Source organism: Crocodylus porosus, unplaced genomic scaffold (assembly GCF_001723895.1).
Source record: "Crocodylus porosus isolate Cpor-Errol unplaced genomic scaffold, CroPor_comp1, whole genome shotgun sequence".
Classification (NCBI taxonomy): Eukaryota; Metazoa; Chordata; order Crocodylia; family Crocodylidae; genus Crocodylus; species Crocodylus porosus.
In genome coordinates this window covers 37530468-37551563 of record NW_017728914.1, presented here as the reverse complement: position 1 = coordinate 37551563, position 21096 = coordinate 37530468, and the positions used below count along the sequence as shown (strand labels likewise).

At 58.7% G+C, this 21096-nt stretch overlaps 1 protein-coding gene across 7 annotated transcripts in view; it reads left to right on the top strand.

Annotated features, from left to right (window-relative positions):
* UIMC1 (ubiquitin interaction motif containing 1) overlaps positions 1-19892 on the top strand; it is a 29763-nt gene extending 9871 nt beyond the window's left edge. For 2 of the 7 annotated variants that reach the window (XM_019535333.1, XM_019535331.1), the window contains exons 5-14: positions 121-1227; positions 6485-6549; positions 8976-9064; positions 9637-9716; positions 14400-14565; positions 16506-16578; positions 17780-17903; positions 18546-18606; positions 19201-19243; positions 19528-19892. In XM_019535333.1, the coding sequence (XP_019390878.1) occupies positions 121-1227; positions 6485-6549; positions 8976-9064; positions 9637-9716; positions 14400-14565; positions 16506-16578; positions 17780-17903; positions 18546-18606; positions 19201-19243; positions 19528-19741 (2022 nt within the window). In that variant the 3' untranslated portion in view covers positions 19742-19892. Of the gene's footprint in view, positions 1-120; positions 1228-6484; positions 6550-8975; positions 9065-9636; positions 9717-14399; positions 14566-16505; positions 16587-17779; positions 17904-18545; positions 18607-19200; positions 19269-19527 lie in introns of those variants that run through there. The other 5 variants (XM_019535332.1, XM_019535335.1, XM_019535336.1 and 2 more) reach the window with 5 other exon arrangements.
* The last annotated feature ends 1204 nt before the right edge of the window (positions 19893-21096 follow it).

The window sequence follows — 21096 nt, the reverse complement described above, 5'->3', positions numbered from 1 at the left end:
CACTGTGCTCTGTCTAGGGCAGGATCCCGGGGTGGCAGAGCATCCCTTGCCAGCGTCCTGGTCGGGGACTTTCTGTTCCAGATAAACGTGCCCCTGGAATCCCGGTCTTTTGTTTTGCAGAGCTGCCAACCATCATCCCCACCTGTGGAGGCCACTTCCCTGCCCACACCTGAATCGGGCACGCTGCCACATGGCGCTTCACTGCAGGATGACACAGAGTCTGCAGGTGCTTTGCCATCGTCCCCTGGCTCCCCTTCTGCTGAGCCCTGCTCCTCCTCACGGAGCCTGCAAGCGGATGGGAGCAAGCCCGCAGGCATTACCAGAAGCCCCCTAGTTGTGCTGACGAGGCTAAGCCAGGAGATCGTGGAGAGCTCGATAACATCCAGCATTGTTGTCTCCCCAGGGAAGAGCCAGGCTTCCCTGAGGGCAGACGAGCAGCCTGCCTCACTGGCAGGCAGCAACACCAGCAGTGTGGCACCCAGCTCCCCCAGCCAACGTCTGAGTCCCACCTTTGCCAGCTTCACTCCAGGCACCTGGCGGCTGATGCCTCGGAGACTGTTCCCAGCTTCGTGCAGCCCAGGGAAAGCCACTGAGAGGGCTCAGGATGTGCCTTCTCCTCCTGACGCTGGGGGGTCTGGGTCTCAGCGGAGCAGGACCTGTGCTCAGCATGGCCGCCCCAGGAAGAGCCAGGGATCAGGCAGTGCCCCATGTTCCCAGCAGCTTGGGGACATCAGGAAAGCCTCTGTGCCCACTGAGACAGGGGAGCAGAGTGAGGCACCCAGCCAGGTGGGCACGCATGGCCAGGCGGGCAAGGCGTGCCAGCTGGAGGAGGGCAAGGACACCGTGCACTATTACTGGGGGATCCCATTCTGCCCCAAGGGGGCTGACCCCAACCAGTACACGCAGGTCATCTTGTGCCAGCTGGAGGTGTACCAGAAGAGCCTGAAGCAGGCCCAGCGCCGGCTCCTGCACAAGAAGGAGTTCGGCGAGCCTGTGGTCCCTGGGTCTGCCCCCTCCAGCCCACCTGGCCCAGGGAAGGCGGAGGGAGTTGCCAGGGAGAATGGGGTTGAGGAGGCAGAAGATGGGGACATGGAAGGGAGGACTGAGCCCAGGGCTGGCGCCTGGCTTCTGCCCTCCCCTGGCCGTGGGCCTGGCGAGAATCCAGCGTGGAGCCCAGACGGGAAGAGTTCAGCGTCCGAGGAGGAGCCTACCACTAGCTACTGCCAGGTAACCATGGGTGGAGGGGAATGCTCTGCCTCGGGTGAGTCCAGCCCCTTTCTGGGGTCCCGGGTCAGGGCTGGTTCTGAATGTGGGGGGACTAAGAGAGATGGCTCAGCTGGTGCCCTGCAGCCCCTAGCTATTGTCCAGCATCCCACTCTGTGTCTTAGCTTCCTGCCCCTTGAGAGAACCGCAAGACCGAGGCTTTATGTGTCTGAGGTGGGTTGGGCATGGCACCCCACGCACGCATTGGAGGTGGGGACAGGGGCCTGCCTGGGGGACTGGCATTGGCCATGGCAGTAGAGAGCTGGTTGGCAGCCTGGGCTGCGGCATCAGGCGCCTCTTGGCAGCTGCACTTGTTTCCTCAGTCATGGTTCAGCCACGGCAGCATCCAAAGTGGTTCTCCAGAGCCAGCCACTGCCCTGGCTCGGGGCTCGTGTCAGTGCTGAGCCCGGTGGACGCTAGGTGTCAGCGTTCGCCTCCGCGGGGCTGTGGCTGGTGCAGGAGGCAGCTTTGTCACTGCTCCGCTCAGCAGATTGCCAGGCAGATGAAGTATTTATTACTGCTGTATTTTAGGTGTGTGTCAGCCTTTTCCAACCCTCATTTGTCATCGTGACTCCGTTCCTGGATCCGCATGTAACTTTATCTTCTCTCTGACTGGAGCCTCTGCGCTGTTGTTCCTGTTTGCGAGGGTATTTGATCATTTACCGGGTGTTACAGAGATACTTAACTTGTTTGCTGATATTTATGTTCTGCCTCATACCGGCGACCTGCGGCGCGTTGGCACATTCTGCGCTGAGCCGGCATGTGGGGCTGTGAGCTGCCTTCCAGGACTGCCTCTGGCTCAGCCCTGGCCTGAGCGCTGCCCAGCCTCACTGTCAGTGGTTGGGGCCATGAGCCTTTTGCTTCTCGTTCTCTTCTCCAGTAGATAGGGGTGTTTTGTTCATCTTGCAAGATGCTGGTGAGTGGAGAGCAGGTGGGCAGGGGGAGCAGAAAGGCTGGAAGCTGCAGCTTCCAGCAGTTGAGGGAGGAGTGGAGGTTTGGCTCAGGTGTTCGCACACCGGCCTGACACCTGTGATCTTGCCATGTGGGTACTGGGAAAGACAGGACAGACCAGGCCCTTCTGATATTAAATGCAGGGGAAAGCTGGAAATTGTTTATAACCTCCCATCCTGCAGCCCCCAGCCAAGGCCCCTGGGGCCTGTCTGCTACAGAGAATCAGCCGCACAGGGTGCATGGCTCACACTTTCCAGTCACCTTTGCTCTTCCTCACTGGGGAGCAGCAGCCCCTTGCTCCATCTCCCTTTGTGTTGCCTCATGCTGGGGCCGGGGGAGGCGACCTGTGGATGGTTCGGCCCCTTTACAGCTTGCCTATATCTTTTTTGTGCTCTTTTATGCTCTTTCGCTTCCAGGCTTTCCCCTGCCACCCCAGTGGTGTTGCTTCCCTGGCAGAAGCAATGGCCCAGCCCTTCTGCAGTCCATGCCAGGGCACTGAGCTAACTTACCCAGTCAGCTGCCAGCACCTTGCTGCCCACGGGAGCCCACTACTGCCACCGGGGTGGAGCCGGTCCAGTCCCAGCAGCGAGAGGAAGTATCAGGCCAAGCCAGCTGGCACAGGGACAGCCAGGAGGTGTCCCCCTGGCCATTGCTCTGCAGGGCTGGCAGAGGTGACCAAGGCTGCTGGATTCCCTCATCCCTTCCATGAGCTCTGTGGTAATGGAACAGGCAGTGCCAGCCCTGCTGCGGGGATGGGTCAGGGCATCCCATGGGTGTTCATGACACTGAGATTCCTGACTGCCTGTCCGCAGCCAGCAAGCACAGGTGCTTGGGATATCTGCCATATCTGCCATGCCCGGCTCTGGGCAGCAAGAGGCTGTTAGTTCACCTCTGGGTGGTTCATGCAGCATTGAGCAGTGGGAACACAGCGTGGAACAGCCAGTCCACCCCAAAGGGCGATGAGTTGGTGCCCTGAGCTAGGTTGTCTGGCACACTGCAGGGAGGCAGGGGTTTGGGGGTAGTGGGAACTGCATTGCTGACAGGAGCAGCTGTCCGGCAGGACTTGGGTTCTGGAGAGATCGAGAGAGTGAGATTAGGGTAGGGCTGTGTGCTGCAGATGCAAGAGGCTAGAGAGGGATTGGGACTGGGAGGGAGAAGACAGACCCTGCTCTGGGCACAGTGACTGTGGGGAAGGAGACAAAGTTTTGCCAGGCCACAGGCAGTCTGCTTTGGCCCTAGGTCAGCCTCAGATGTGCAGAGAGACCCAAAACATTGTCAGAGGGACAAAAACTCCTGGGAGTTGTGTCACTGTGGGAGACTAACGCCCAGAAATAGCTAAGAGAACAAGCACTACTAATAATAGTAGCACCCAGATATTCCTGGGTGTGCTAGCCAGCAGATTTCTTCACCAGCTTGTCATGGAACCGAGGAGAGGTGCTGCTATTTTAGACTGCACTTGGGAGGTAGCAAGGATATTGGAGAGCTCTGAGTGGGGAAAAGGATCTCACAGTGATGGTTGCAAGCTTGTCCAGGGGAGGTTCACCATGGGGGGAAGCTGGCAGTTTTGCAGCAAAGTCTTTGCTGTTGAAGGAGCAGGTGCTGGTCATTGAGGGACCTGGTCTGCCAAGTCAGCTGGACTGAGGCAAGGTCTGGAAATCAAACCTGCAGAAACTCCCTGGCACTTGTAGCCCAAGCAAGGTGCCTGGGCTTCCAGGGCAGGGCTGTAACCCCTGCTGAACAATTCACCAGCTCAGCACAGATTTTAGGAATAGGCCAAAAGTCTGCAGTGGGTGCTGGCTTGGTCAGCAGAGCCCCAGGCCTCCACCATCAGATGCATGGGGATAGCATGAGAAGCAAAGCTGTGTTGCACCTTGAGGGGAAGCAGGGACAGGTGGGGGCAGGTGAGGGGTGGGCAAGGACTGGGTGGAATCCGTATCTTCATTTTCATGGAGGATGATAAGCCGAGGGCAAAGGCAGGGCAGCTGTGCTGGGAATGAAGGTGCAGGAATGAAGGCAGAAGCAAAGCTCAGAGATCTCCTTACAGGTTGGGAGTGGAGGCCTTCACTGCAGATTCAGAAAGAGCTGACCCGCAAGGTTACTGGCTGGCCGCAGGTCCCTGTACCATATCTCTCGGCTGGGTGAGGGCTGTGGGACTGGAGGGGAGCCAGCGCTGTCATAGATTCATAGATGTAGGGTCGGAAGGGACCTCTACAGATCATTGCGTCCAACCCCCTGCCCTGGGCAGGGAAGAGTGCTGGGGTCAGATGACCCAGCCAGATGCCTATCCAGCCTTCTCTTAAAGACCCCCAAGGTAGGGGAGAGCTCCACCTCCCTGGGAAGCCCATTCCAAGTTTTGGCCACCCTTACCGTCGAGAATTTTTTCCTGATACCTAGCCTAAATCTGCTCTCTGTCAGTTTGTGACCATTGCTTCGTGTTACCCCAAGAGGTGCCCTGGTGAACAGAGCATAGATTTCATAGACATTAGGGCTGGAAAGGACCTCAAAGATCATTGTCCACCCCCCTGCCCCAGGGGCAGGAGTCAGCTAGGGTCAAAGGATCCCAGCAAGATAAGCATCCAAACGTTTCTTGAATGAGTCCAGAATAGGTGCCTGCATCACTTCTGGAGGGAGTCTATTCCAGGTGTCGGCATCTTGGGCCATAAAGAAATGCTTTCTTATGTCCAGCCTAAAATGGTCTTGTAGGAGTTTATGGCTGTTGGTCCTTGTTTTTCCTCTGGTTCCTTGCTGCGTCCCCCTAAGGAATTTGTAGGTGGCCACAAGATCACCTCTTAGCCTTCTCTTGCAGAGGCTAAAGAGGTCCAGGTCCCTCAGTTTCTCCTCATAGGGCTTGGCCTGCAAACCCTTAACCATACAAGTTGGGGGGCATCATGGGTCTCCTCTGGACCTTCTTGAGGTTGTCCACATCCTTCTTAAAGTACGGCGCCCAGAACTGGGCATAGTACTCCAACTGCAGTCTGACCAATGCCGCATAGAGGGGAAGTATCACCTCCTTGGTGCTGTTTGTCATGCATCTGATGATGCATGATAAAGTGCAGTTAGGTTTGCTGATGATTTCGTCACACTGACGACTCATATTCATCTTGGCGTCCACTATGACTCTGAGATCCCTTTCCGCTTCTGTGCTACTGAGAGGGTCATTCTCCAGCCAGTAGATTTGCTGGTCATTTCTATGCCTTAGGTGCAGCACTCTGCACTTGACTGTGTTGTACGGCATCCTGTTGTTTTCTGACCACTTATCCAACCTGTCCAGGTCTGCCTGCAATCGTTCCCTACCCTTCGGGGTGTGCACTTCACCCCACAATTTAGTATCGTCCTCAAACTTGGACAGAGTACATGTCACCCCCCATCCAAGGTGCTGATGAAGACATTGAAGAGTACAGGTCCAAGGACTGAGCCCTGCAGGACCCACTACCCACATCCTTCCAGGTCAATACTGATCCATCCACCACCACTCTCTGGGTGCAACCCCCAAGCCAATTTGCCACCCAACTGACTGTGTAAGCATCTAGGTCACAGCCTCTTCATTTATTTATGAGAATGGGATGAAGGTATCGAAGGCCTTCCTAAAATCTAAGAAAATGACATCCCCCTGTGTTAGTAAGGGCAGGCCTGTTGGCCTGGCCTCTGTAGCATGTCTTCAGGGCATGGTCTGAAGGGAGAAGATGAGGTGAATGGATAGCGGTGTGGTAAGGATTTCTGACACACTGACTGCCTTCCTTTTGAGAAATCAGCTGGTTCATGCAGGGAAGGAGCAGGTCTTTTCTTGCTGAGCTGCAGCCAAGTCTGATCTGGCACCGTGGGGGAGTGCTGGTTAAGCTGGGAAGCAGGGGTGGTGCCAGGGTGGTGGAGCAGAAAAGGAGATGCCAGCAGGAGGTGCGGAGAGGGGAGCATCTGCCTGGGGCAGGTACTGGTGGGGCCGACTGGGGCCTGGGCTTGAATTGTTATGAAACAGGAGGGTGTGAAGGGAAAGGAAAACAGTGCAGAGGCCTGGGCAGGGTGGGCACAAGCACGGCAGACTGGTCAGGAGCAAGCAAGGGCTGGAGACAAGCAGGTGTTTCCCCTGGAGTAGGGAGGGGCTAGGGGAGCCCAGGGGCTAGTCGATGGCCTGCCTGGAAGACCTGGGAAACAGAGCAGTGGTTGCCCTGGCACCTGCAGCCATGGGTCTGCACTTGTCAGCCTGAGGTCCCTTGTGCCTGCTGCACCTCAAGTTCAGTTCTCACATTTACATCCAGCGCTTCTCCCTTTGCAGGCCTCCCAGGTGCTGCCTGCAGAAGATGCCCCTGAAGATGGTGAGCCCATGCAGATCACGCAGAGGTGAGTGCAGCCGTTTGGGAGCATGGGGCCTGAGTGCACAGCTCTGCTCTGGTGGCCCGGATTCCCTCCACGCAGCCTCACCAAGAGGCTCAGAGGGTGCTGGAGGCCTGCAGTCACTGCTGCTGTGCATCACGGGAGGCAGAGATGCTAAGGGAGAGGGCATCTCTTACTGTAGAGCCCCCCAGAATGTGCAAGCGCCTGGCAGCAGGGTGTAGCCAGCTAGTGTGATCTGTAACTGCAAAGCCTACAGTCTGAGCTGGGCTGGGCTGAGCAGCAGGGCTGGAAGGGGGTAGTGAGATAAAGGTGAGTTACAGCCATGCCCCAGAGCAGTGGCACGTACGCTGCCCAGTGGACTGTTCTGTTACAAACATAGTTTAGTTTATACATGTACATACATGTACGCTAAATGTGTGTACATATATGTTGGGGGGCATCATGGGTCTGAAGAGTTGATGGCAGTTTGCCGTCCTGGAGATGGTGCCTCTTGTATGCCACAGGCAGAGTGAAGCTCTCCAGGAGTCCAGTCAGGGGCTAGCGAGGGCAGGATGAGGAACAAGTGTCTCCTCAGATTTGCTCCTGCTTCTGTTTTTGATGGGGGGCAGTTCGGGTGCGGACACTAGTGATTGCTCCCAAAGCCTCCCTGGAGGGCTCAGAAGCATTGCAAGCTAAGCAAACCCTCAGGGGTGACTGGGGGGAACACTGGTCTCTCTTGGGCTGGCTTTTTTAGGGCATCCGCAGTGTGAAATTATCAGGACCCAGTCACTTGGGGCCAACAGGGGCTGGGGTGGGAGATGCCCCTGTAAGGCTGATTCCAGACAGATCTGTGCCACGTGGTTACTGCTTGGGGCAGGGCCTGCCTAGAGTGTGATCGCCTCAAAATGCCGTTCTGTGCTCCCTCTGCAGCTGGGAGGCTTGGGGTGCCCCCGGAGCAGCAGGGACCTCTCACCTCGTGGTACCACTGTGGGGGACCAGGACACCTCCTGTGTCAGGGTCTAGCCATGGAGCGCTGCTACCAGAGTTGGGGACACACCTATAAGCTGAGCCCAGCATGCGGCCTCCTGATGGCCTGTGCATTGTCCCAAGGGGGTTAATTCTTAATACCAGGTGTCAGGCCTTCCCCAGGAGCTCAGTGGTGGAGCCAGATGCTTTTCTCATCAAGGCAGGGATTCGCCACCGTGACCTCTGATTCCACCACTGCAGTGAGATGGAGGTGGCCACAGCCTCCTCAGTTCTGTTCTCATAATTGTGGCTAGCGGGCTCCTGGCAGTTCACCGGCTCAATCTGGGGGTGATGCCTGGGCACTCCCCACTCGGTTGGGGTTTGTCAGAGGCAGGCCCTGAGGCAGCATTGTTCTGGGCTGCATTGGAGGGGGCTCTGCCTTCCAGGGCTAGGCTGCTCCCTCGGTCATGCTGTGTGCAGCCCCCAGTGGGCTGCAAGTGTGATCAGTGATTGTGCCTGGAAGGCAGTTGATGCAGCCGGCAAAGAGGTTTGACTTCAAATTGCTGAACTCGTTTTATAAGTGTCAGGACAGGTTGTTTTGGGCAAGGCCTTTTGAAGAAAGTCCCCCTGCTCCACATGGAGCAGAACGCACTCTGCTTGGACTCCCAACAAGCGCATGGAGATGGCTTGTTGAGAGAGCATTGCCACTTGGGGGTTCATATCAGACTGCAGGTATTTATCATAAATCAGCGGTGGCTGCTTCCTTCTCTCAGAGGCCTGCGCTGAAGTTGAATACATCTCATGTTTGCCGGTGTGGGGATTCGTGCTTTTCAAGTGTGCTCTTGCATACTTGATCAAACTAATCCAGGAGCTGGGTAGAGTGTGGCAGGCACCAGCATGGGTGCAGACATCTCCGGCAGCACCCTCCTGCCTCAGAAAGGCGCGGTGTTCTGCAGGGAGACAGGAAGTCAAAGCAGAGGAGCTGTATGTAGTTTAGATGCCATGTGGCAGGACTGCTGCACTCACGGTGGCCGGACTGTGCTGCGGGGAAGCTTTGTGTTGCATCGTGTCCCTGCTGCTAGAGAAAGCCGTGGGCAGTGATGAAAGGACGATGAGTGATGGGGGGGAAGAGGAGCTGGAGTATTGCACACACCTCTGTCTCATCTCCTGCTCAGAGCTCCTTGACGCAGGGTGGAAGCTGCTGCCTGCCGCTGCACACAGTGGGATCAAAGGCCTCCCTCCCTTCTGTCACATGACACTGTCATGGAGCCCTCCATCAAGGGCTTGGTGGAAGGCGAGCGCCTCTCAGTGCTTTTCTGGGCTTGCTGTTTCCACTCGATCTGTCTCTCTTCTCATGACCCTTCTGAGTGGTGGAGAGCAACTGCCTAGCGACGTGAGTCTGTCTCCGTGGCCTGGGTGGGTCAGGCAGGTTCACAGCATGGTGCTGATTTGGCCCAAGATTCACAGGGGCATTTGTGTTTTGACAGCATTTCGGCTTTGACTCCCCTTGGCAGTAAACGGAGCCCAGACATTGCCGCCGAAAGCCCTGCTGCAGAAGAGATCACCGTGTGCCCTGGTAAGAGCCGTCATGACACCTCCCAAGCTCTGTCCCGGGCAGGACCCATGCTCCAGGACCAGCCTGTATTGCTGGGTCTGGGAGACCCCTGCCCCTCCTCAGGATGTTGAGGCTTCACTTCTCTGGGTTCAGTGTCTATTTGCTGAGCAAAACAGGGTTTCTGTCCTGCTAAGCCCCATCACCACTAGCTGCGGGTGGTCGGTTTGCTCCCTCCTCATTAGGCAATAAGGCCCACGTGGGTTCTTGGGTAATGCAGCTGACAGCCCTGCTGCAGAGCTGGGAGCGTGGGGTGGAGGACGAGGAGCCTCATGCTGGGGCTGCAGCACTCTGCCCCACCCGCGCTCTCTTGCTCACATTGTCCAGGCTGCGCGGGCCCTGTCCTCGCCCCCATGCCGTGACTTTTAACCTCTCCCCTGCTCGGCAGCTGGGATACGTTGTCTGCTCACGTTCACGGAAAGTCTCGAACGTGTAGAAGCTGTGAAAACACTGCGAAGCAAACGTGCTGAGCTCCCCTGGCGAACAGGGTGCTGGCTGGGGGCTGCCAACCCGCACTGACGGGGCTTCCGTTGCAGAGACCCAGCCAAGTCCCTCTGAAGCGATCGAGCCGGTGAGCAAGGAGCTGTGTTCAGCCAGCAGAGATGCACCTGGGCAGGTGAGAGCCCCGCGAGATGGGTCAACTAGGTGTCCCCTCATTCCTCCGTGTCCTCAGGGGATGGCTGGGCCTCTGACCAGTCCGCTGCCTGATTAGTCCCTGGTTATGATGCTCCCAGACCCCTCACAGCCACGGTCTCTAGGACTGCGTGGGCCTGCACCTATCATAGGAGCTGCTACTGAGCCTGATCACTTTGCTGCTCAGGGCTGATGGGCAAGTGCCACTGCTGGTCAGCACCTCGGGGTGAGCCCTGGCTGGGGCTGACCTTTCTGGGCTGGAATCTGCTGAACTGGGCTCAGTCCATCTGTCTCGGAGGGCAGGAGGAGTGATGAGGCTGGGCTAGGCTGCTTGTTGGCAGTGCTTTAGCCTGGCACTTTTAGAGCAAGGGCCAGGGGAGAACAAGCAGAGCCTGAGTGCCTGCAGCAGCCATGGCCTTGAGCAGAGCAATGCAAACGTGGAGCCAGGTCTGCTTCCTCCCCTGTGTGCAATAAGAGTGGCTGCCCATGTTGCCATGTCTGGATTGCCACACTGATACTGCAATGCCCAGCTGCTGTCACAATAACGACATCTGAACGTGCTTCCTGATCCTGGATTGGCTCCTTGGGGCACTCATTTACAGCCGTATCCGGGGGGCAAGCACCACATGGGCAGGGACATGTGGGCCAGGGCCTCGCAGGTGCTTGACAAGAGCTTCGTTTGTGAGAACGCGGCCGGGCAGCTTATGCAGGGCACCGGGAGCTGCAGCGTCTCGTTGTCATGGGCCCCTTAACGAAGCCAGTTCCGCTCCGTGCCTTCCTGTTGCAGGTGCCTGCCAGCCCTGCACAATCAATTAGTCACTGCAGCAGGGAGCTGTAGCCGTTATTCTGCATGGAGCACTGCCGTCACGGCTGCATGGGCATGTTGCGCTGGGGCAGTAGGAGCTGTGAACCTAAACTCAGCCCCTGAGATTTGCAGACAGTGCCTGCGGGCTCTTAGGCTAATGTGGTTACACCCTGAGGGAAGGCTGTGCTGAGCCACGCAGGCAGCAGGCTCTGGTCCTGCTGGCAGGGTGCATACTCCTTGCGTGGTGGTCAGGGTAAGGCTATGAACGGCCTGGCTGGCCCGAACAGACCCCACTCAAAGCCAGAGCCCACAGACTTCAGCCCAGAAGCCACATTGCCATGAGCTGACCCAGCCCCTGGCTGCAGGCAAGCAGGGCATGCAGGGTTTCCCTCCTATGGCTGCACTGAGGCTCCGATCAGCCCCCATGATAGGCATCGTCATAGACCAGATCTCTGCCATAGCCCTGTGGCCAGCTGACCCCAGTCACAGCTTCCTAGATGGGCACTGTCACGAGGCTCCTCGTGTCACAAGGATCCTTGCAGGTGCCATCTCACTGGGTCATGGCTCCCTATGGGCTCCCTCTAGCTAGTTCATGTTTAAATGTTGCTGCTAATGGCACAGGAGAAATGCTCTTCCTCTACATGTGCAAGGAGAGATGCTCCTGGCAGGCTGACCCCTCCCTCAGCTTGGTCGGCCTGCTGCCTCGCAGGGACCTCAAAGCATGAAGGCGCAGTCTGGGTCACAGCAGTGTAGGTGCCTGGGAGCGTGGGTGAGGGCCACCACATGCCAGCAGAGTGGACTGGTAGCCCCCAACAGCAACAGCCCCTGTCATGTTCATAGATTCATAGATGTTTGGGTCAGAAGGGACCTCAACAGATCGTCGAGTCCGGCCCCCTGCCCTGGGCGGGAAACAGTGCTGGGGTCAGATGACCCCGGCCAGGTGCCTATCCAGCCTTCTCTTAAAGGCCCCCAAAGTAGGGGAGAGCAGCAAGGTTGGATGAACACCTTGCTGGAGTCGTTTGACCCCAGTACTCTTTTCTGCCTTGGCAGGGGGTCGGACTAGATGATCTACTCAGGTCCCTTCCAGCCCTAGAAACTATGAACTATGAAACCACCTCCCTTGGAAGCCCAGTCTGAATTCTGGCCACCCTTACTGTGAAGAATTTCTTTCTAATGTCCAACCTAAATCTGCTCTCTGTTGGTTTATAACTGTTGCTCCTTGTTACCTCAAGAGGCGCCCTGTTGAACAGCGCATCTCCAGTTCCTTGCTGCATCCCCTAACAAATTTGTAGGTGGCCACAAGATCACCTCTCAGCCTTTTCTTGTGGAGGCTAAAGAGGTCCAGGTCTCTCAGTCTCTCCTCGTAGGGCTTGGCCTGCAAACCCTTAACCATACGAGTTGCCTCCTCTGGACCCTCTTGAGGTTATCCACATCCTTCTTAAAGTACAGCGCCCAAAACTGGACACTGCTCCATATGCAATCTGACCAATGCCACATAGAGGGGAAGTATCACCTCCTTGAGTCTGTCTGTCATGCATCTGCTGATGTACGATGAAGTGCAGTTAGCTTTGCTGGCGATTTCATCACACTGATGACGCATGTTTGTTTTGGATCCACGATGACTCTGAGATCCCTTTCTGCTACTGTGCAGCTGAGAGGGTCACTTCCCAGGCAGGAGGTGTGCTGGATATTTTTACGCCCCAGGTGCAGCACTCTGCATTTGACCTTGTTGAACTGCTTCCCATTGTGTTCTGCCCACTTATCCAACCTGTCCAGGTCTGCCTGCAATCGTTCCCTACCCTTTGGGGTGTGCACTTCACCCCACAATTTAGTATCATCCACAGACTTGGACAGAGTACATGTCACACCCACATCCAAGTCACTGATGAAGATATTGAAGAGTACAGGTCCAAGGACCAAATCCTGTGTGATCCCACCACCCACATCCTTCCAGGTTGATACCGACCTGTCTACTACCACTCCCTGGGTGTGACCACTAAGCCAATTTGCCACCCACCAGACTGTATAATCATCTAAGTCACAGCCTCTTAATTTATTTATGAGAATGGGATGAGATACTGTATCAAAGACCTTGCTAAAGTCCAAGTAAACGACATCCACCTCTACTCCTGCGTCTAAGCGTTTTTTGACGTGGTCATAAAAAGAAACCGGATTAGTCAGGTAGGATCTACATGCTACGAATCCATGCTGATTGCCCTGCTGCATTATTTTTCCCGCTGGACTCACACAAATATGATCCTTCATAATTTTTTCAAAGATTTTTCCGAGGATGGAGGTGAGACTGACTGGCCTATAACTGCTCAGATCCTCCTTCCTCCCCTTCTCGAAAATAGGGACCACATTGGCCCTTTTTCCAGTCCTCCAGGACCTGACCCAAGTGCCACGAGCACTCAAACAGCCGTGCCAGTGGCTCTGCTATGACACCGGCCATTTCCTTCAGTACCCTCGGATGCAGCTCGCCTGGGCCTGCCGACTTGAACACATCCAGTCCATCCAAGTCACTCTGTGCCAAGTCAGCATCGACAGCTGGTGGGCTGGTGTCCCTCTGATGCCCCTCTAAGAGCCCCTTAGGAGAGTTATCCTGAGCCCTGTTCAGGAACACTGGGGCAAAAATCTCATCGAAGAGCTCAGCCTTGTCCCCTGGGTCTGTCACTAATTGCTCCTGCTTGTTCAGTAGGAGTCCTGTGCTGTCCTGCGCCTTCCTTTTATTCCCTACATACCTAAAAAAAAGACTTTTTGTTATCTTTAATTTCTTTTGCCAGCTTCAGCTCTGTATTTGCTTTGGCCTTTCTAACTGCCTCCCTGCACATGCAGGCCAAGTAGGTATACTCCTCCTTGGTAGCTTCCCCCTGCTTCCACCATCTGTATGCCTCCCTTTTTTGCCCTTAGGCTTCCCTGGATTTCTCTGTTTAGCCAAGGAAGTTTTTTGGCCCCTTCCCCACCCTTTCCCTCGCAATAGGATCATCTTCCTCTGTGCCTGAAGGATCACTTCCTTTAGGAACAGCCACCCTTCCTGGACTCTTGTCTCGCCAGTACTCCTGTCCTGCTGTGCGTCTGACTAGACTCCGAGCACACTGGAGTTAGCCTTCCTAAAGTCAACCGCTTCCACCCTACTAGTTATCTTTCCCACCCTACGCCATATGTTGAATTTGACTGATTGGTGGTCACTGTCCCCAGGGTGACCACAAATCTGCAGCTCCCCTACCAAGTCATTCCCCATAGCCAACACCAAGTCCAGTAAGGCATTCCCTGTAGTAGGACCGTATACCTCCTGCATTAGATGAAAGTCCTGCATGCAGGTTAAGAACCTACATGAATGCTTGGATTTGGCTGACTGCTCCTCCCAGCAGATGTCATGGGGGTAGTTTAGGTCCCCCATGACAACCATGTTCCTAGACCATACAGCCTCTGAGAGTTGCCTGTCTGCTCACTGGCCCTCCATCATCGTGGCTCTCCTTTCTGCCTCCCTTTTCCCTGGTAGAGATCCTGGGCTAGCACTGCAGCTGGTACGGGATACGGCTTGCTCAGGGCAGGCTCTGCGCTGCCTTCTGGCACTGCCCCATGAAGTCCCCAGCAGGCTCTTTCATGCTGTGCTCCTCAGGCAGGGAGGCTTTGCATTTCCCTGGGATGTAGTGCTCTCTAGGGTCCAGCTGCTCACCTTGCCCCCTGTGGTGCTTCCCCAAGTAGCTGATTCCTGAGGAAAATTGTGCTGGGACTGGGCAGGGAAGGGGAGCGCACACAGTGTTGGGGAAGGGCCATGGGGCCACCCGGCGCTGCATGGTTGTGAGGAGCACTGCAGCCCTGAGGCCTAGTGGGCTGAGCTCTTGTCCCTTTCCTCAGGCTGCTGGAGATGAAGATGTGGGTGGTATGTTGGAGAGCAGTCTTGCCATGGCTGCATGTGTGGCCTGCCCGCTGTGCGACCAGGGCTTCCCTGCCACGGAGATCGAGCTGCATGCCATGTATTGCAACGGCGCCACGGGAGAGGATGCTGATGAGGACCTCCCAGGTCTGCTGTGCGTGGGCTTCCAGGCCTCGGTTCTGTCTGTGCATGCACGCATGTGCACATGTGTGCCCTGGCTCTGCTTGTGTGTGTGCATGGGTGGACTGCAAAGCTCTTGGAGCCGTGGGCGTCCTTGCCTCCAAATTGCTGCCTGAGCACTGCGGGGAAGCCGCTGCCCTCTGCGCACATCATGGCCTGCGGTGATTATGAGAGCATACCCAGCTGTGTCTGTGTACAGGTGAGCAGCACGTCCTGCTCTCCCACTGCATGCACAGCAGGCTCCGCTGGCAGCTGGGGGCTGAAAAGTGCCAGGGGCTGCGCTCAGGGTGCAAGCAACAGAGCTCGCTGTACCCAGGACTGCAGCAGCAGTGCTGATCTTGTCACAAGCTCCCAGCCCCACAACAAAACATGCAGGGGGAGGCCTGTCTCTTCCGATGATGTCCAGTCAGGAAGAATCTCCCATAATGGGAACAAGTACAGGGTGCTGGGGACAGGCAGTGTGGGGCGGGAAGGAGCAGCCTGGCAGAGCATGCATGAGTCTGGTGTGGGAGGCAGTGAGCCTGCAATGTCCAGCCAGTGTTGCAGGCCTCTGAGCATGAGTGTGGGGCCAGGCACCCTTGCTACGGCCCTGCGAGGCATGCTCAGGGGACCTGTCAGCAACTTGTGCCAGGCCAGGCAGGAAGTCCCAGCTCCCCGGGGATCCAGAGCCTGGAGGAGGCCAGAGGAAGGATGGAGCAGGAGGAGAGTTTGTTGCAGTGTGGGTCTGACATTGCAAGGCAGCCTGGGGGGGTTGTAGCTCCCTAAACCAGGAGGTCAGAGGTGAAGGCTCCCCCTCCTCCCTATCTCCGGCTGTATGGCCCAGGCTTGCCACTGCTGGCTTGGGACCCCTCATGCCCAGCTGCGCTGCAGCAGTGCTCAGCCGCATGGCCTTGCTCTCCCCTGTGCTTGCCACACACGGCACAGCTGGGGTCTTCCCCAAGCAGCTGGCGCACTGGCCCTGTGCTCAGCGGGGTGTGCTGCGCCGGGCGTGCTTGCTGCTGTGGGAGACTAGAAGCCACAAGCACCTGAGCGCATGCAGGAGGTTGCGGTGCTGGAAGCTGAACGAGCTCACCAGTCGTTCTCCCTGTCCCTTCAGACACCAGCAGTCAGTGAGTCTGTGGGGGTTGCGGTGGCATGAGGCTGGCCCAGGGCAGGATGCGGAGAAGATGCCACCTTAAGGCCTGGCACTGAGTGTGGGAAGTGGCTGGGGCAGAGCCTGTCTGCTTCCCGAGGGACAGGAGCAGGCACCGCAGAGGCCTAGCTGAGCTCCCATGGCTGCCATGGGAGGGCTAGCAGGCCGCGCAGCCCAGCACCGGCAGGCAGGGAGGGAGGGTCCCAGAGCTGCGTGCCGTGCCGGGAGAGCGGCCTGTTGCTGTTGCACAGCTGGAGGAGGCGCCAGGCCTCAGGGTGCAGCTGTTGTGTGGGAGCCCATCTGAGACCCAGAGCAATCCTGTCCTGTGCCCTTGGGCCCTGGCCAGCTCTTCTCCCCGCAGCAGGGAGCTTGGCTTCCCCAGCTGAAATGCAGCCCTGCGCCACTGGCATCGGGAGCGTGTGGAGAGGACTGCGGCGGGAGCAGCCGAGCTGCGCACGTACCCAGCAGCCGCCTGCAGTCAGGCTGCAGAGCCTGCTCGGCCGTGCCGGGGAGCGCAGCACACTGGAGCCAGGCATCAGCATGCGAGTCAGGCAGATCCATCCATCCATCCACGTGCTGCCTGCCTGTCTCCAAGCTGCCCGGCACTGCCGGGAGCTTCCCTTGCATAGTTTGTGGGGCATCCACTGACCCCGGGACTTGAGGGTCTGTGCCTAGGGGTCTGTTGCAGGGTTAGGGTTGTGGTCCATGGCAGTAGCCTGTGCCCCCTCCCATTCCGGGGAGACCCACTGAGTGAGGCTTTCTGCTTGCGTTCCAGTGCTCACACGGCGGCAGAGAGACACCAAGAGCAGAGCGGTCCGGGGCATCCCAGCACCCAGGGACACTGACAAGTAAGTAGGTAGGCGGCTACCCTCGGCTCGTGTGGACACCCCTGTCCTGCCCCCAGCCATGGAGCTGGGCCTCCTGGGTGCCCGGGGCAGGGGGAAGCGGAGGCTGCCAGGCTCTTAGCTTCGCTGGGTTGCTTCCAGCCCTGCTCCAGGACTGTGTGCAGGCCAGTGGCATTTGCTGTGTGGTAGCTCTGGAGAGTGGCTGTTGGGTATGAACTGGGCCAGGCCCACAAGCATCTGGGAGGAGCCCAGAGCCCTGAAAGGAGGAGCCGGCTGGACGGGGAGCTGACAATATGGCAGCTGGAGGGATCGTCTTAATTCAATTAGACTTTTGGAAGAGCCGTGGCTTTGTTTAATCTCTTCCTCTCCAGCCCCTCCTCCTCCTCCCACCCACCCGGAGCTTGGAAGAGGAGCTGACAGTGAAATCTCTGCCATGGAAGCAATTTTGTTGTTGCAAACGGGATGGCAACATCGCTAATGGAATTAGGCTAATTATAGAGAGGACAGCTTCTATTTAGACACGTTATCTGGGTAATCGGCAATGACTGGAAAGGCACCGCAAGAAGAGCATGGCAGAGTGAGCATGGGGGGTCGAGGCAGAGGAAGCCATGCTCCCCCCGCTGGGCTCAGATGCTCTGTGGTTGACCCACTCCTGATGGCTGCAGGGTAGCCATGCTGGGGTGCCCCTTGTCCTCCTTGGAGGGGGCCCGGGAGGAGCTGTGGCCCTTTAGGTTCTCACTGCTCAGTCTGAGTTCAGTGCCAGCGTAAACAAGCCCTCGGCTTCCAGAGCCCAGAGACCCCTCTGCTCTGCTCTGCTCTGCTCTGCTCTGCGGTGGTGCCTGGTGAGTGGAGCTGGGTACGGTGCAGAGGGTTTGCTGCTCAGACAGGGTCTCCAGTGAGCCCATGCTCTGCTTCCACACCCTTGCTTTGCCTTGCAGGCAAAGTGCAGCTCCTTCAGCAGAGCCCCAGGGCCTGTTGCAACCACCTGGGACGGTGTTTCATGTCCAAGGAGAGCCTTGTCCATTAGAGTAGCCAGCTTCATTAGCATCCCATTCCATTGCTGCAGCTGCAAGGAGTGCCAGCAGTTCCTCCAGTGTGGTGATGGGTGCCAGGCGGGCAGTGCTTATGGCAGCTTGGGGGCAGGGCAGCATCTCAGGCCTGTGGTCAGCAGAGTCCTGACGCACCGCTCTTCCCTCGGGCTCAGCAGGAGCGAGAAGTGCTACCTCTGCAAGTCGCTGGTGCCGCGCAGGGAGTACGAGCGCCACGTGGACGGCTGCCTCCGGGCCGCGGAGGGAGCGCTAGGCACCAGGAGGCTGCGAAGCGCCAAGGTGAGCACAGGTTTCCCTGAGCAGTGCTCCCCACCAGCTGGGGACAGAGGGGTGTGCCTGTGGGTGCCTGCCCTCAGGATGTGTGCAGCAGGGCTGCCATCCTCTGCCCAGCCTTGGCCTGGCGGCTGCAGGGCATGGATTGCTGCAGCAGAGCATCCAGGGCCGGGTTGAGCCGTGACATTGGGGGTGGGTGAAGAGGAGTCAGCCAGGGTGACGTCACCTTGCCCTGGCATCCTGGGCCCGTGGGACATTGGCATTGCTGGATGCAAGGATCGGTGCCTTGGGCACACCCTCCACCCTTGACCTCAGGACTAGATGGAGGCCCTGTGGGCAAAAGCAGGACCTCTCGAAGGTCCAGCTGATGGTGCTGCACACCGGCCCCCAGAACCTCCGAGGGCCTTGTGAAGGAGCTGGTGTTGTAGTCTCCAGCCCCCCACGAAGAAGCTGCTCCCGGGAGGTCACGGCCGGCCTGTGGTCAGAGCCTGTGGGAGTGGCCCAGTGCTCCAGGCTTCCTGCCCTGCGACCCCCTTCCTGGGGGCACCTGTTGTGAGGGAACTACTTTCAGCTGCCTCGGCTGGGCCTGCCTGCCTTAGCCACCAAGGTCCGGCAGCAGCATGACGCTCTGCTCTCTCCTTTCTGCAGGATGACAGGCCCGAGGGCCGCCTCCTTGCCCTGCTGGAGCTCTCCGAGAGCAAGGCTGCAGGTGGGAATGCCTGGCCCTGCGAGGGGGACAGGGACGGGGACGGGGATGGGTCCTGGCCTCGGGGCCTGCCCTGTGGAGGGCTGGGTAGAGGCATGGCCTTGGCACCCCTTGGCTCTGTTTGCTTTGGCTTGTAGTCACTGGTGTGTTCCTGGCACCGTGTCTGGCTGCTGTGTCCCAGAGGCACTTGTCCCTGCAAAGCAGGGGGAAGCCAGGGGCGAGTCCTCCCCTCGCGCCCCTTGGCATGGGCTGTCCTAGCTGTGTCCTGCAGAGAGACAGGACCCCCGTGTTGGTCCAGTTCCCAAGCAAGATGGCAGGGCAGTGCGAGTGCTCCGGGATGCTGGAAGGACCCAAGACTGGTGTAACACCACCAGTGTCTCCTCCCGTGGCCCACCAGAGTGGCCTGCCCCTGCCCCTGCCCCTTGCAAACTGGCAGAGGGGCTGCTTGCTTGCTGCAGGGTAACAGGACTGTTCTGCCCCTAGCCCCCCACTGTGGCCCAGTGCCCAGCAGTGCCTGCCCAGCCCTATGCCAAGGCAGGCCCCCTTCACCCAAGTGTGCCCCCAGGGCTGAGGCTCTGCTTTGTGGTCTCATTGCAGGTGCTGCTATGGGGGTCACATCATCTGCAGGAGCAAGCCCAAGGTCAGTGGGAGCTCTCATAAACCAGGCATCCCCTCTCCTCACCCCCAGGCCCACATCCCGGTCCCTCTGGGGCACAGGGGCCATCAGGCTGGGGGGGAAATCACTGCCCTGTGGCCCTTCCCACACCCTTCTGCCACAGGATCCTGGAGCAGCCAGGGGCTCCCTGCGTCCAGTTCTAGCGGGGTGGTGGCAGCAGCCCTTGGCCAGGGCCTGCGGGCTCTGGGTTGTGCCGGGGGGGGGCTCTTCCAGGCAGTGCTGCATTCAGGCCTTGCTCTCTCCCCTAGGCACCTCCTGTCCAGGGCCCAGGATGATGCTGGGAACAGCTCAGGTGGCCGGTGCAGCCCTCCCCACGCGGCTCTGAGGGATTCCCCGGCCAAGGCCCTCATGTCCCTGGGTGAGGCCGCAGCCTGCCTGCTGGACCTGGAGGAGCCGGCGGGCACTCAGCCGGGCAGTGGCCTGCAGACCAAAGCTGCCCGGCGGAGGAAGAGGAAGTTCTGAGCCACGCTGCCGCAAGGACTCGGGCCCCCGCGCTCCGCCCCCTTTTATATGTTTTGTACGCTGGCGCGGCTGGGCGCGACACCCAGTCCCTCCCTGCCCCGCAGCTCCCTGCCCCCTTGCAGAGATGGAAATATATTTATGTATGTTTTTACAAGCTGGCCGTGGTGCCCTGCAGCCTGCGTGGGCGGGAGGGAGCAAGGGTGTGGGGGGAGGCACCATCATCCAGGCGCTGGGGGCTTGTCCCAGGCACTAGTCCAGCACCCAGCTGGCTGCTCGTGGAAGCTGTGGTACCTGCCTGCCGTGGTGCCCTTTGCCCTCACCGGGAAGCCGTGGTGGTGGGAGGGTTCCCACTCTGCTGCACGGTGCATGGGCATGTCTGCGCCAGCCACCCTGGCCCCGCAGCCAGCTCGGGACAGAGCAGCCCTGCCTGGTGGGGTGGCTTCACTTAGCGTGTCACCCCATGGGCCGGCCCCACAGTGGGTCAGGCCTGTGGCCGCATGGAGCCAGGCTGCTCACCAGCCAGCAAAGCCTCTTGGCAGCTGTGTCTACTGCCAGGTCTGCAAGGGCTCCAGCAGCATGGGAGGGTGGGAAGGTCCCATGGGTCCCTCAGGCCAGGCCCCTGCACTCTGCCTTTCGGCAGCATCACAACTCCATGCCCAGCCGGGCGCGAGGGAGAGCGCCAGGCCGTGCTCGGGAGGGTGTATGCCGGGGGACGGGATCCGATGCCGGGAGCCTCTCCCGTGGGACGCCGTCACAGCTGCAGCCGCATCGCTGCTCCCTGCCCCCTTCCGCTTCTCGGGGTCCTGCAGAGGTGGCACCGCCTGCCAGGGCTCCACGTGCCTGCCATTCGCGTCATTTGTCCACTGGGGCCCCGGACCCCACCCTGCCCCGCAGCCCTGGCTCTTGTGTCAGGGCTGGAGGAGCCCTGCGCCTGTGCCCTGGGCAGCAGGGGGGAGGCGGCGGCCCCAGTGCCGGCAGCAGAAGCTGAAAAGCCCCTTTGGCCTGGGAGACAGCGGTGGGGGGCCTCGCCTGCACGGCCCAGGTGGGGGCGATGAGGGCTGGGGGCAGTCGGGAGGTGGAGGGACGGGAAGGGCAGGGGCCACTGGCACAGCCAGTGCGTTTCCCGCCCCCGCCGGCCTCTTGAAGACTCAGCTCAAGCGTAGCGGCTGCTTAACCTGGCAGGGGAAATACCATGCATCTGTGTCCATGAAGGCAGTTCTCTTAAAGCGCGCCCGGGAGAACTGCTCTTCTGGCTGGTTCAGGACCTTGCTCCAAGAGCCTGATGCCTAAGGGCAAGCAAAACTCAGGCATCCGCACCCCAAGCCTCTGGACTTGGGCCTGCAAGTAGGATGCTC